Source organism: Rhea pennata, chromosome 20, assembly GCF_028389875.1.
Source record: "Rhea pennata isolate bPtePen1 chromosome 20, bPtePen1.pri, whole genome shotgun sequence".
NCBI lineage: Eukaryota > Metazoa > Chordata > Aves > Rheiformes > Rheidae > Rhea > Rhea pennata.
In genome coordinates, this window is record NC_084682.1 from 5,978,132 (window position 1) to 5,991,969 (window position 13,838).

Below are 13,838 nucleotides of genomic sequence, written 5' to 3' on the forward strand. Positions count from 1 at the left end.
CACGAGCCATGGTGCCTCCCGGCTGGTGCCTTTTGCCTCCTGATGTCCCGTTGGCATCTGGCAGGGCGTGCGGCATGCTAGGACCAGACAACCGCAGAGCCGTTGCCAGGGCGGTGAGGATGGGAATTATATCAGCAGCTGCCCAAGAAATCAACCCACATTTGTCAGTGCGAATTCTTAGCAGCTTAACTTGTCAGATTCACAGAGAAACCGTCACCAAATGTTTATGTGTAAATGATGCTGAATTTTGAAATCATGTGGATTATGGCGAATGGGGCCTGACAAGCTGACAGCCTCTGGTTTGTAACAAGGAGGCGCGTCACCAGCTCCGAGCAGAGGATGTTTATTGTTACACATTTCTTAAAGTGTCCGCACAAAACTTCCCAATCCTGCTTTCAGCAGCCCTCAGCCCCAGGACTGCCCTCGTGCGCGGCCACCCCAACACCCTGCTCCCCGCGGACGGGCCGCGCACCCCTTCCTCCTGGCCCAGGCAGCCCGGAGCGCTCTGCCCTCCATCCTCAGCTCCGACGCCACGATCCTAGCCCGTGTTCCTCGTGAACCTCCCCTTCCCCTCAGCCTGCTGCTCCCAGCGCAGCCAATCTGGGCCCATGTTGGGCTCCCATAAACTCTGTTTTTTCCATTCCAGTCCTGGCTCGGAGGCACTGTGTTTCCTGTGCTCATAGGAACAGTACTCTGGTCACAGGACCCAGCTGCTTACACATACCCCATATGCTTCCCCTGCTTCACACACACGTAAGCGTAGCTCCCACATCCCCGGCCCGGCATGTTGCGTGCGGGGCAGCTCATCCATCTGGGGGCAAGATCCCTTCAGTTATTTCTCAGGCTTCAGCTCTTTCTGTCTGTCTGAGCATAAGCCAGAAATGCCTCAGTGTTAGTGGCTACTCCAAAAGCTTCTCAAAATAAGGGCTAGTTTTAGATCTTATAATGAGATCACCAGAATAATAGCACCAGCTTCCTGCTGGAGCCAGGGTCGCAGGCCGTCTTCCTGGCCTGGGTCAGGCAAAGGTACCTCCTGTTCCCTGGCTGCCGCTTCACACACCACCCCAGCACGGGCAGTGGGTAGTGCTGAGACCTGGCTCTGCTTCTCGGCCTTCTCAGCTCTGGGAAGGTGCAAGGGGCAGGCTGCAGGCGGGGATAGTGAATCAGATCTTCAAGGGGCTGGGAGAAGTCCTTTGAGGTGAAGGGTCTTCTCTGAGCCAGGGTGGGAAGCCTTGGCAGGCAGCAGGGCTGACCCTTGGAGCTAGGAGCACTGCCTGGGTGCTGGGAGACTGTGCTCTCAGAGGAGGGTGCTGTGCCTGGCCCGCACGGAGCATGGCATGGGGACAGCGTGGGGTGAGAGAGGTGGCGGTACAGGGGCTGGGTGCGGAGCAGGTCCAGGCTCCACTCTGGTCTCTCTCTCGTTCCAGATGATCCGATCCGGTTGCTCAGAGAAGTGGTTTTGCTCACAGACGACCGGAACCTGCGAGTCAAAGCGCTGACCCGCAACGTGCCCGTGCGGGACATCCCCACCTTCCTCAAATGGGCCCAGGAGGGCTGAGGGGGCCGAGCAGGGAGGAGAGCCCCTCAGTGAGTAACGCAGCGTGTTGCGGTGGGAGAACGGCTTCGGAGGCAGCCCTCGCCACGCGTCGCCACCGCCTTCCAGCCCACAATGAACAATAAACGCCACGTCTTCAACCCACCCCAGAATGGCCGTGCTGCGGAGGGCCCCCCCGGGGGCAGGCAAGCTGGGAAGGTCATTGCTGTGGATGGTTCATGCGGAGGCTGGGACATTGAGGGTCCCGCCATCCTTCGGGCGGTGCTGGAGCAGAGCAGGAGAGAGCCCTGCTGTCTAGGGAAGCTTTGGGTGAGCCCACGCCAGATCGCCAGCCTTTTGCTTGGTTTGCTTGGTTGCAGAGAGCACAAGTCAGCGTCTCTTTGGGTTTGCAGTCTGTTAGGGCAGAGACCGGGGATGTGACAGTGCAGACTTTGGGATTACTTATTCTAGCTCAGCCCTGAGAGCGAAGCCCTGCTGGCACAGCCCTGGGGCCCCCAGGAGGACTGGCTGTGCCCCTCGGAGATGCTGCGGACTTCAAGGTCAGGCTCCCTCCTGCCCGGCTGCATGCTCTGCTCTCTCCAGTCATCCCTCCTCCCCCAGCCTGTTTGTCTCAGCTGTCTCAGGCAGCACCCAGTCTCCTCTCCCCTTCCCCACCCCACTCCCATCCCACCAGAGCAGGGCTGCAACTGGCCACCGACCTGGCGCCTCACATCCCACCGAGGGAATTGTTGCCTTCTGCTTGCAGGGGCTGTTTTCCTCTCTCTGGTGCAGGGTTTACTTGTTGAGTTTCAGTTCCGGCTTCGGTAGGTGTTAGTGTTCAGGTGTGTGCACTGCCTGCAGTGGAAGGGAGGCTTTGAACACCTCCAGTACCCCAGATGCTTTCACCCTTCTGTTCTGCCCCGCTGCCCACCCAGACGTTAGCTGCCCCTCCCTCTACTTTCCCAAACCCTTGGTCCCACTCTGCTGCCTTTGGGCACATTTTCAGCCAAGACTTTGGCATGAGGCTAACAAGATCCATGGAGGCCCTGAGGGTGCCAGGACAGGCAGTCTCGCAGGTCCCAAGTGCTTGCACATCTCCGCAGGCTCCTCTCGTGTGGAGTTTGGCTTGTGCCCGTGGAGCTGGGGCCTGGCTGGAGAGAAACCAGGCACCGCTGTGGCTGCCTGCCCAGCTGCCCCTCGCCGGGGAGGGAGCCTTGAGCAGACACTGCTGCCACATCACTGGTCGTGCAGGGTTACCCGGCACCAGGAGCAGTGCAGGGGGCTGAGCACCCCTCCCCCCCGCCAAATTGCCACATTGCCTCTACCACCAAGCTTTTGCCAACGTCCCCCCCCAAAAAAAAAAAAAAAAAAAAAAAACAGATCTCCACTACACCCCAGCAACAGGAGCTAAGAGGGAGCATTAGCCAGTGACTGAGAGCCTCTGGTGCTCCGGTAAGTACCAGTCCCAGAGGCAGGGAGTGGAGTTGCCCTTTCTGGGTGCCTTGCAGCACCCTGAGGTTGTCCACTGGGGAGCAGCAGCAATGGGAGAGAAGTGAGAAGCGGCAAAAAAAAGCAGCAGGGCTGAACCAGCATTTTCCTTTCCTGAGTCAGTGGCTTGGGGCTGGGGCCTACACTAGAGCAAGTTCGAGCAGGAAGCCCAATGTTAGCCCTGCCTAAGCCTTCGCTGGCCACCTGGCCTCACGGTGCGAGCCAAAGCGGGGGTGTCAGAGCCCGCGATGCTTCGCAGGGCCGCTTGGCGCCTGCTTTGATGGCCAACAGGCCGGTGCTTCACGGACGGCAGCCCTTCCCCAAGTGCTGGCCGCAGCAGTGGTGTCTGCACAGCACCGCGTGGAAGATGAGCAATGGTTTGTGCTTGTTCACCGGGACCATACGGATGCCATGGCTGCAGGGGCTGCTGCCAGCAAAGCGGGTCTGTGCTCAGGAGCAGAGCCTGTTCACCAGAGACTTTGGGAGCCCTGAGCCGCACAGAGCCAACAGCGTGGGCCGAGCACGTCCTGGGGCCTGTGGGAAGCAGCAAATGCAAGCAGCCAGGCCCTGGGTTTTGTGCATGCGGCTGGAGACTCTGCCGCAGAGTCTGGGCTAGCCCACACCTGTGTACAGCGCTGTGCTGAGTTCAAGCAACATGCAGACTTTCCTTTTTCCTCAAAGCTGATTGCGTTTGAAATGTTTATTTTCTAACGAAGCTGCCCCAGGCCGCGCGGCAAACGGGCGGCCGCTTCGCGAGGCCGGGCCGCTTGCTGGGGTTCGCTCAGCTCAGAGGGCCGCGCGGACTGGGAGCCCTGGCGCCGCGCTGCAGGCTCTGCGGCTGGGGCGTCGCGCCGGGCCGGAGCGGAGCGAAGCGGCGGGGCCTGCCGCGCGCGCCCGCGCAGCGGAGCGGGGAGCCGCGGAGCCCGGCCGCCGGCAGCCCCCTCCGGGGAGAGCTGCGGGGCAGCGGCCTGGTGCCGTCCCCAGGGAGCCTTTTTCCTGGGGAGCTGGCCGCATTCGGGCTATTCTGTTACAATGGTTTTAATAATTTTTAGTATTAAACACTTGTCTGTGCTGCCGTGTTGCTTCATTTGCTGCTGGAGGGCGAGCTGGGGCGCAGGGGAGGCTGCGGGGTGCCGGCAGCGGGGACGCGGCCGCGCGCGCAGGGGAGACGGCGGTGGCGTGTCCTGCCGTGCGTGGGCAGAGCCTCCCCGCAGCCGCCGCTGTCCCCTCGAGCCTCCGGGCAAACCAGGCTTGGCCTGAGGCGAAGCCCCTCGACTTCCCTCCCCGCACCGCCGCCGAGGGCCCGCTGCCCCGCGCCGGCCGCTCCCGAGCCCGGCCGTGCCGCTGGCCGCACCAGCCCCACGCAGCGCCGAGCCTGCAAGCGCCATCCTCATCCTCACCGTCCCCGGCGGGGCTGCCCCGCGCCCCAGAGAAGGACGCGAGGCCGCGTGTGTTAATGTCACTTTATTGCTCGTTCGGTTTCGACTATAGAAAAAAAGGGCGAGGAGCCCGTGTACAAATCGGACGTGATACAGACTGGGCCGGGCGGCCCCGCTGGGCACTTCCAGCTGTGCTTTGGGTGCAGCCGCTGCCGGCGCTGCGTCCTCCCCGGACGAGCGGGGCCAGGGGCGGGGGGGGGGCCCACGGCAGCTCGGCCCGGGAGCTGCCGGCCCCGGGGCCACCCGGCGGGGCCCCGGCGCGGGCGGCCCCTGGCCATTCCCGGCTAGGAGCGTGGCCCCGCGGGGTGGCCCCGGGGCAGGAGCAGCCGGCTCGGGGTAAGGCACAGTGGCCGCAAGGCCGGGGACAGTCGCTGCCCCGGGGCCTCGTGTGCAAAGGAGAGGACGCAGGGGGGGTTGGGGGGGGGAAGCTTCACATTAGCCCCGGGCAGAAGGCGCAGGCCGGGATGGGCCGGGATGCAGGGAGGGGGCTTTGCCCACCCGGAGCAGAAGGCACAAGAGGGGAGGCCGGGGCGGCGGTGGAGGGCTTGGGGGGGGGGGGGGGGCTCCGGGTGCCGGCAGCCCGGCCGGGGCGGGGAGGGGGCCACCCCGCACCTCTCCCCCGGCGGCTCCGGGCCGCCCCTTCCCGCGGCCCTGGCGGCGCTCAGGCCCGCGCCGGCGTAGCTGACAAACCAGACCGCTTTGTCTTTGTCGGAAACTCCCGGCCCGCGGCCCCCCCCGGCAGCCCGGCCCGCTCTGGGCACGGGGATCTTTGGCGAAAGAGGCGAGGGGCAGCCGGAGCTGCTCCGCGCCCCCGCGCCGAGGCCGCCGCCGCCGCGGGGCCCCGGGGCATCCCTGATTTCGAGGCGCCTGCTGGGGCAGGTCCCAGGGGCTCAGTCTGTGACGGGCCCTGCGCCGGCGGCGGGGACGCGGCCGAGGGGCCCCCGCGGGAGGCCGGTGCCGGCGCTGCGCGGGCGCCGGGGCTCAGGCCGGCAGGGCAGCGCCGAGCGGGGAGCAGCGCGGCGCTCCCTCTCCCCCCCGCCCCAGCCCCGGGGCGCCCCACCCGGCCCCCCGCTGCCCCCTCGGACCCTGCCCGCGCCTCCGTCAGTCCCGTGCGCCAGCCTGGCCCGCGGGAACCGCTCGCCGCAGCATTCCCGGCGCCTCGCCGCCCTCGGCCGACTACTCACAGGCCCGCGGCGCCGGAGGCGGCCGAGTCCACGTCCCGTCGCGGCAGGCGCCCCGGGCCGAGCCGAGCCGAGCCGAGCCGAGCCCCGGCGGCGGCAGGCAGGCAGGCAGCCGGGCGGGTGGCCGCCGCGGGCCTCCCCGCCGGCCGCGAGACGGCCCTGAGGTAAGGAGCGGGCTCATGTCCTCCAAAGCCTCGGGGCCGAGCCCGGGCCCGGCATCACAGCTTGCGTCTTCGCCCGCCGCCGCAGTCCCGGGAGCCGCCGCGGGGCCGAGCCCGCAGGCCAGTCCCTGAATTATCAGCTTCTTCCAGGCGAGCCCGGCGCTCCCCGGGGCTCCCGGCAGCACCCGCCGCTCCGGGGACCCTCCGCCACCGGCGAGTTCTCCGGGGCCGGCTCCGAGCCGGGGGGGGGCGGCGGCCGGGCGCCTCCCGCCGCGGCCCCCGGATCCCCGCGGCGCGGCCGGAGCGCGGCCCCGGCGGGCGCTAGGGCGGCGAGTAGCGCTCAATGGTCCGGGCGGCCTCGGCGTGCAGGTGCGGGGCCTGCGCCAGCACCTCGGCCGCCTTGTCCTGGCTCAGCCCCAGGTGCTCGGCCGTGAACTTGGCCAGCGGGTAGAGGCTCTCCATGGCCTTGGGGTCGCTGAGGAAGTGCGAGGTGTGGGAGAGCAGCTCGGCCGCCTTCTCCTGCTTGAGCCCCAGCTGGTCGGCGGTGAGGCGGGCCATGGCGTAGACGCTGTCGGGGAAGTCCAGCTTGGCCTTGCCGTCGGGGCCGGCGGCGTGCATCTTCATGTGGCTGATGAGGTTGCGCTGCTGGGCGAACTTGCCGCCGCACACCTGGCACTCGTAGGGCTTCTCGCCCGAGTGGATGCGCATGTGCTCGGTGAGGCGGTACTGGCGCGTGAAGCGCATGCCGCAGGCGTCGCAGGCGAAGGGCTTGAGGCCCAGGTGGCTGCGCATGTGGCGCGTCATGGTGCCGCGCTGCGTGAACTTCTTGCCGCAGATGGTGCAAGGGTAGGGCCGCGTGAGCCAGTGCGTCTTCTCGTGCTGCCGCAGCGTCGCCGGGTCCTTGTAGGACTTGTCGCAGGACGAGCAGCGGTAGGGCCGCAGGATGTCGCCCAGCCCCGGGCCGCCCTTGTCCAGGAAGGGCACGGCCTGCTCCGCGGCCGCCTTGTGATACAGCTCCTCTTCGTTGTGGGCCTCCACGTGGGCGTTGAGCTGCTCGGAGCTGGGGAAGCCCTTGCCGCAGGGGATGCACACGTAGAGGTTGTCGCCCAGGCTCTCGGGCTCGTAGCCCAGGTGGTTGCAGTAGCGGTCCAGCGCGTCGCCGGGCGAGGGGCCCTCGCTGCTGCCCGTGTCCTCGCTGGTGCTGTTGTCGGGCTCCAGGTCGTTGCTCTCCACGCTGGGGTAGCGGGGCTGCGGCGCCGCGGGCGGCGAGTCGGCTTTTTCCTCCCGCTCCAGCTCCTTCTCGGCCTCGCCCTCGTCCAGGTAGGGCCCCAGGGGCTCGTGCTTCATCCAGCGGTACATGAGCTCGCGCCCGTCGGCGCGGGGCAGCGGGGGTTCGGCGCAGGGCGGCGTGCCGCGGAAGGGGTCGGCGGCGTGCGGGTGGCCCCCCGGCTCGCCGCCCGGCGGCGAGTCCTTGTAGGCGACGGCGTGGCCGGCCAGGAGGCCGGTGCTCACCGGGGGGCTGTCGTGCCGCGGGGGCAGCGAGGGCTCGCGGGGCTCGCCGGGCAGCAGGCGGTCGGTGGGCAGGAGCTGGGCGGAGGGGCCGGTGGGGCTCTTCTTGGAGAGGTCGAGGCCGCAGGGCGGCGAGCAGTGGCGCTCGGGCGGGCACAGCCCGTGCGGGTGCAGCGGGGCGCCCTGCGAGGCCGAGGCGTAGAGCTCGCCGCACTGCGTGTTGAGCGGCGCCGCCGGCTCCACGGGCGGCAGGTCCACGGGCCGCGGCGTGCCCGAGTAGCAGGCTTGGATGACCGGCGTGGCGGCGCGCAGCCCCCGGCCCAGTTTGTAGGGCGCGTAGCCCCCGCGCAGGTGGCAGTATTTGCCGCTGCGCTTCAGCTTCTTCTTGCAAAGCGCCACCAGGCCGGGGATCTGGAGGTAGCTGGCGGCGGCCAGCACGGCGCCCAGGCTCTGCTCGCCGCCCGGCTCGCAGTCAGCCAGGCGGCCGGTGTAGATGAAGTCCAGGATGAGGCGGAAGATGCCGGGGCTCACCATCTCATGGTCCAAGTTGAGCAGGTTGTCGTGCACCACCAGCGACTTGAGGTAGGCGCTGCTGGCCGCCAGGATGTTCTTGTGCGCGCGGAAGAGCGCGTTCTGCACCACGATGATCACGTCGCACAGGAAGCCCTTGGTGCGCTGCGTGTTCAGCTGCAGCAGCAGCTGCCGCGAGTGGCTCGGCACCTCCATGGCGTCCAGCATCGCGCTCCTCGCCCGCCGCCCTGCAAGACGCGGCCGGTGAGCGCCGTGGGGCGGCCGGCCACGCCGTGGGGCACTCAACCCGCGCGGCGCGCGGGGGGCCCCGGCGGCAGGCGGGCGGGTGGGCGAGCGGCGAAGCGGGCGAGGGGCCGGCGGGGGCCGGCAGCGCACGCCGCCGCGTCCCGGCTGCTCTGCGCGCCGGCTCGCCTGTGCCACCGCTTATATCGGGGCTCGCTTCTCGCCGGCCGGGGGGGCGGGGAGGGGGTTAAAACCCCCGGAGGCATTTGGAGAAAGTGACATCACTCGCCGCCGCTTCCAGCGCCGCGCCGCGCCCGGGCCCCGCCGCCCCGGGGCCGTGCCGGGGGCCCCGCTCCCACCTGCCGCCCCGGCCGCCCGCCCCGCCGAGCGCCGCGGGCAGCGGCCGCCGCAGCCGCTCGCCCCGCTTGCTCGCCGTTACCTGCGCCGCGCCCGCCGCTCCGGCTCCCCGCGGCGCTTCGCCGCCTCTTATGCGCCCCGGTGCCGGGAGGCGGCTGGCCGTGCCCCCGGCGCCCCCCGCCCCCGTTTCCTCTCCCCCCTGCGAGGTGAGCGCCGCCGGCCGCGGGGGGACGGGACGGCACGGGACGGCACGGGACGAGATGGGACGGGGCGGGGGGGACGGGACCTCCCCTCCCCGCCTCCGCTCCGGTCCCGGGCCCCCCGCCCAGGTGCGCGGCCAGGGGAAAAGGAAAGGGGAGGAGGCGGGGGGGGGCGCGGAGCCGGGGGTTACCTGGGCGCCCGGTGGCCTCCGCCAGCCAGCCGAGGTCTCGGTGGACTCTCATGGCCCCGCGCAGAGGGCTCAGCCCCGGGGGCGCCGCCGGGCGCTGCCCGCCGCCGGCCGCCGCCGCTCCATGCCGCGCCGCTGCCGCGCTCCCGGCCGGCCGAGCGCCCCTCGGAGCGGGCGGCGGCGGCGGCTCCTCCTCGGGGCTCCCGGCGCCGCCAGCGCGGAGGTGAAGCCCGGGCTGCGAACTCCCCCTGACCCCGGCCTGAACTCCGCGCAGCGCCGCTGGCTGTTAAAGGGACGGCGGGAGGTTTCCTCCTCCCCTCCCCGGGCGGGGCACGGCCGGGCCGGGCCCCCCCTTCCCCTCCGCCCCGGCGGCCGCGGGAGGAGCGGGGGCGCCTCCTCCCGCCCGGCCCCGCCGCGCCCTCGGGGGTCCCGGAGCGGCGGGCGCCGCCGGGGGAGCCCTCGCCCGGACCCAGAGGCAGCCCCGAAGGGGCTCCCGGCGCCTCTCGCTGGGTCCGGGCCAAGGCGCCCCCCAGGCCGAGCCCAGCCCCGAAGGGTCCCCCCGGCGCCCCGGAGCCCCGCGGGCCGCCCCGGTGGGGATGGAGAGCGCCGGCGCTGCCCGGCGGCACCTACCTCGGAGCGCCCCGGCGCCTCCGCTGCCGCCCTCGGCGGGCCCCGCCGCCGCCGCGGGCCGCTGCCGCTCGCGGGGCGCCACCTAGCGGCGTCCGGTGCGCGCCGCCGCCGCCGCCCGTCGGGGCCGCGGCTCCTCCCCCCGCGCAGGTGCGCGGCGGCCCCCGACGGGACGCGCCGCGCCGCGCCGCGCTTCGCCCCGGCTCTGCCTCCGCCGCCGCTTCGGCAGGGCCCGCGGCGCGCGTCGGGGCGCCCCCGTGGCCGCTTCTCCGCTCGGCGCGGCTCCGGCCCCCGCTCCCCGTCGGGGCTGCATCTGCAGTCAGGGAAAGGGGGGGGCGATCGCGGGTTTTGGGGTCGCTGCCCCCTGTCGGCTGTGCCCCCCATGCATCCTCGGTGCCCCCCACGCGGGGAGGGCCACCCACGGGGGCCCCATCGGGGCTGGGGGCCGTGGAGGGACCCTAGTGGGTGCCCACGGGTGCAGGTGCTTTACAGTGTGTGTGTGGGGGGATTCACCCCCCCTAATGCGCTCCCCTTGGAGGAGCGCAGAAAAGGGGGTACGCAGCCCTGCGCCCGTGGGCGATGGCGCAGTGCGGCCCGGCCCAGGCTGGGGTCCGCACGGGCTCCGGGCTCGCGGGGGGCAGTGGAGGCAGCACCCCGCTTTCCTCCTGGCCCGTTCCTCCATCCACCCCCCCCTCCAAAATGGCCATGGGGCAGGGGCCCACAGGGGACCCTGGAGCCCAGGGTGCCTCCAGCCGCGGGGCCTTGGCGGAGCTGCCTCTCGCTTCGCGCTTTCACTTCTCCTTTCTCACGGCTGCGGCCTCTTGCACAACCCCGTCCGTCCCCCCCGCCACCCCCGGGGCCGCCGGACCTGCGGCTCCAGCCAAGGCCACGCACGTGCCCGCAGCAAGGGCCATGCTGCCACCGGCCCCTGCCCGCGCCTCCAGGCCTGCCGCACCGTCCGAGCCCCTCTGCAGGGGCTGGGGCGCAACCATCCCCCCCCCGGATGTATTCTGTCGTGCCCCAGCTCGCTGCCGCTCGGCTGGATCCTGTCCGTGGGTCGGAGCCGGCACCCTCCGGCTCGCCGTGTAGGCGGCACGCTCCGCTCCGGGGGCCCGGACGTGGGTGGCCGTGTGCCGGCGAGCGCGGCAGCCCCGCGGTGGCACGTCCCGGGCACCCCCGGCGGCCAGGCCGTCCTGCGCCTTGTGCCTGCTGGATCCCGAGAGCGGGACAAGCGCGACCCTCGTTTCAGACACACGGTTTAATCTCAGCTCCCCGGACACTAATTTCCCCCTTTTTTTCCTGTTCAATTAACGGCTGGAAATGTTTCGGGTTCTGGCAGCGAGCTCTGGACGTTGCTGTGAGCGATGGCTCCCGCGGGCTCCGTCCCGGTAATTTATGGGGCTGCGCTGCATAAATCAAGGCAGCGAGCGGCTCGGAGACAGCTGCCTCCCTGGGGCCGAGGAGGGACCCCGGGCTGCCCCCGCTACCTGGTGAGTGATGCCGCAGCCCGCGGGGGCACAGGCAGGGAGCCGGAGGGCCCGAGGGGGACGGAAGGGGAAGACTTTCAACTCTTCCACTTTGTTTGCAGCTTTGCCCGGCTCTCCCGGGAGCAGGAGGACGGGGCGGTGCCTGCAGGGAGAGCGGGGCGCTGAGGCTCGGCAGGTAGAGGTGGGCTCAGACCCGTACCTTGGCTTATAATATCCCCCCTCCTCCTCCCTGGCTTCCTCCCCTCTCTTCTGGAGATGCCCAAATGCCAGGGTGATGGGCAGCTGCCCCCCTCCCTTCCCACTCTCCCATGCTCTGAGGGCCTGGGGGCAATTCTCACGGCAACGGCATCATCCGGAAAGGCTGGACTGGGCCGCTGCTGTGGCCACATCCTGCGCTAGGAGCCAGGGGAAAGCCCAGGCTCCCCGAACACCCTCCGAGGCCCTGCACCCTGCTGCGATGCCCCGGGGTGCCAACGTGCTCAGCCCCCCGCAGCTCCGTCGCTGCCTGGCCACGGTCCCGCGGGGCTGCAGTGCAGGGAGCAGCTGGGAAGTGCGGCGGCGGCCGCGCCGCCGGGGCCGCAGGCAGAGCCAGCGCCGGCCAACAGCAGCGTGCAGGAGAGGGGCATTTTCGCCTCAATGTGCTGAGCAGATTGGAAACAGCTCTGGTTAAGTCATTGGCTCTGTTGGGAGGTCTGAGCTGGAGCGTCTCCCGTCTGTGCCCCCTCCCCACGATCAATCACAGAGCAGCAAATTAGCCCAGATGCTGGGAGATTCGGTTCAAATCCAGCTGTGGTTTGGATCGCGCTCGCATGCCTGGCTTCATGTGGGACCCGGGCTTTTGGACAGGATACAGCCCCTGGTCTCCGCAGGGCCCTGCTTCCCAGCTCAGCCTCTCCCCGAAGCCCACACACATGTGTTCGATTACGGCGCGCGCTGGCCAGCTGAGCCGCGGCGCTCGCTGTGCGGAGCCTGGAGCCCCTGGTGGCAGCTCGCACTTCATTTTCCTGGCGGTGCCGCGGCACGCCAGCACGCTGCGCGTCAGCCCCACGCGCTCCCAGCCCTCCTGGGGGCATTTCCTGTCCCCCGCGGCCATCGTGCCACCGTGGCCCACGGAACCAGCATGCGGGGAGCTGGCACAGGGGGCCTGGGCTGCACGGAGCCTGCTCACCCCACCGGACCCACGGGAAGGTGGTGGGGGTGTCAGCAGCTCCTTTTACTTGAAATGCCGCTGGCCACCCCCGTGGGGCCTGTGCCGGCAGCCCCCTCTGTGCACGGCGCCTCCCGGCCCTGCGGCATGCCAGCTTTGCCAGCCTGAGACTGCAAAACTCGTGACACAAGTGAGGTGCTGCGAGAAGTTCAGGTGACCGCCTCAGGGCTGCGGCAGTGGGTGCTGCCCACCCTGCTGCATGCCAGGGAGTGGCAGCGAGGACACTGGTGGTGGGGCCTGCTCGGCTGGGCTGCTGGAAGCGGGTGCCGGCGGGGAGCAGCCACCAAGCAACGTCCCACCCCAGCCGAGGGCCAGCTCCTCTCCGCCGGCAGTGGTGAGGCTGCCAGGTCCGGCGTGTGCGTGCCCTGCGGGTGCTGCAGGGTGCCCGGTGTATCCCGTGCAACGAGTCCCCCCCCCGCACACACTGGGCCCCGGCAGCCGCAGGCAGGGAGGAGGGAGCCCAGGCGCGGAGGGAGGTTGTGCCCCAGTGCCGACGTCCTGCCCGGGCTGCTGTGGAGCTGCTGGAGGGCAGTGGAGAAGGTGGAGCTGCTTCGGCGCTTTCTACGCCCGGTGCCAGCCTGGGCGGCTGGGCTGGAGGCGGCGGAGCCCGCAGTGGGGCCTGCATCTCCTGCGGCAGCTGCGGGACAATGCTCGGGGGGCCAAAGGCACCTTCCCTGTGGGTGATGCTCAGGGGACCAAGGGACCCTCCCTGGGGGCAATGCTTGGCCAGGCAAGGGGACCTGCCCTGCAGGATGGTGCTCAGCTGGGTACGGGGCCCTTCCCTGCACAGTGATGCTCGTGGAGGGGCAGGGTGGAACCTTCCCTGTGGGGTGACACTCAGGGGATGAAAGGGACTTTCTCTGTGGGGCAACAGAGAGCTGAACAGGGGGACCCTTCCCTGCCAGGTGATGCTCTGATGGGTGAGGGAACCTTCCCCGTGGGCGACGCTCAGCCGAGGGGACCCTTCCCCACAGGGTGATGCTCAGCCAGGCAAGGGGCCTTCCTGCCAGATGATGCTCCAGCTGGTGAGGAGACCTTCCCTGCAGGTTGATGCGCTGAGGACCCGGGGACCTTCCCCGCGGGGTGATGCTCTGACAGGCGAGGACATCTTCCCTGTGGGGCCTCATTCCTCACGTTGTGGTTTTCAGGAAGGGGCCTCCCAGCCTGCATCCTTGCAGGCCCCTTGGGGACCCCCTTCCCCCAGAGACCTCGGCACGCGGGAGCATCTCCACAGTCCGAGCCGGGAATTGCCCCAGTCACCCACAAACAGAGTGGGGGCACTTACCCCGCAAAAGCAATAGCCCCCATCCCACCCCACTGCCCGCACCTGCCATCGTGGGGGGGCAGGCTGCTCCCTCCCCGCGATGGATACTGCGGGGCAGGGAGTGGGGGGGGGAGAGCGGGGACTGGGGGGGGGTCCCGTCCCTGCCGGGGCTGCCCATGCTGGTGCCCCAGCGGCGGAGGGGGCGGGGGGGGCCCCGCAGCGTCGCTCGCTGCTCGGCCCACGAGATGGCAGCAGCGGGCCGCGCTCGGGGCCGCTCCCCCGCCGCCGCCGCCGACTCCCCCTCGGGGCCCGGGGGCCGCCGCTCCGGCCGGTGCACAGCGGGGCGGGGAGGGGGGGGGACGGGGCAGCGGCCCCCGGGCCCCGAGGGGGCGGCGGCGGGTCCGGGGGAGGCGCTGCGCAGCCGGTGCCGGTGGGCCGGGCCC

General features: G+C 70.3%; 2 protein-coding genes and 1 long non-coding RNA gene across 4 annotated transcripts in view; 1 reads left to right on the forward strand and 2 right to left on the reverse strand.

Annotated features, from left to right (window-relative positions):
- SMG6 (SMG6 nonsense mediated mRNA decay factor) overlaps positions 1–4,093 on the forward strand; it is a 114,923-nt gene extending 110,830 nt beyond the window's left edge. For both annotated transcript variants that reach the window (XM_062592518.1, XM_062592519.1), the window contains exon 19: positions 1,428–4,093. In XM_062592518.1, the coding sequence (XP_062448502.1) occupies positions 1,428–1,558 (131 nt within the window). In that variant the 3' untranslated portion in view covers positions 1,559–4,093. The remainder of the gene's footprint in view (positions 1–1,427) is intronic.
- LOC134149417 (uncharacterized) lies at positions 328–2,876 on the reverse strand. The gene is made up of 2 exons (XR_009960412.1): positions 2,254–2,876; positions 328–1,948 (listed from the first exon to the last, which is right to left on the reverse strand). It is a non-coding gene; the product is annotated as an uncharacterized LOC134149417 (long non-coding RNA).
- Positions 4,094–4,471: 378 nt separating the features above from the next.
- HIC1 (HIC ZBTB transcriptional repressor 1) lies at positions 4,472–9,082 on the reverse strand. Its single transcript, XM_062592521.1, has 2 exons — positions 8,814–9,082; positions 4,472–8,070 (listed from the first exon to the last, which is right to left on the reverse strand). Exons 1-2 carry the CDS (start codon positions 8,863–8,865, stop codon positions 6,125–6,127), a joined length of 1,998 nt encoding a protein of 665 aa, XP_062448505.1. The 5' UTR covers positions 8,866–9,082; the 3' UTR covers positions 4,472–6,124.
- Positions 9,083–13,838: the final 4,756 nt, after the last annotated feature.

Bases quoted from the DNA above. Each gene is read 5' to 3' on its own strand.
- HIC1 (XM_062592521.1), bottom strand. From the start codon at position 8,865: ATGAGAGTCCACCGAGACCTCGGCTGGCTGGCGGAGGCCACCGGGCGC. The intron at 8,071-8,813 runs GTAACCCCCGGC...CGCGTCTTGCAG, and splicing joins GGAGGCCACCGGGCGCCCAG to GGCGGCGGGCGAGGAGCGCG.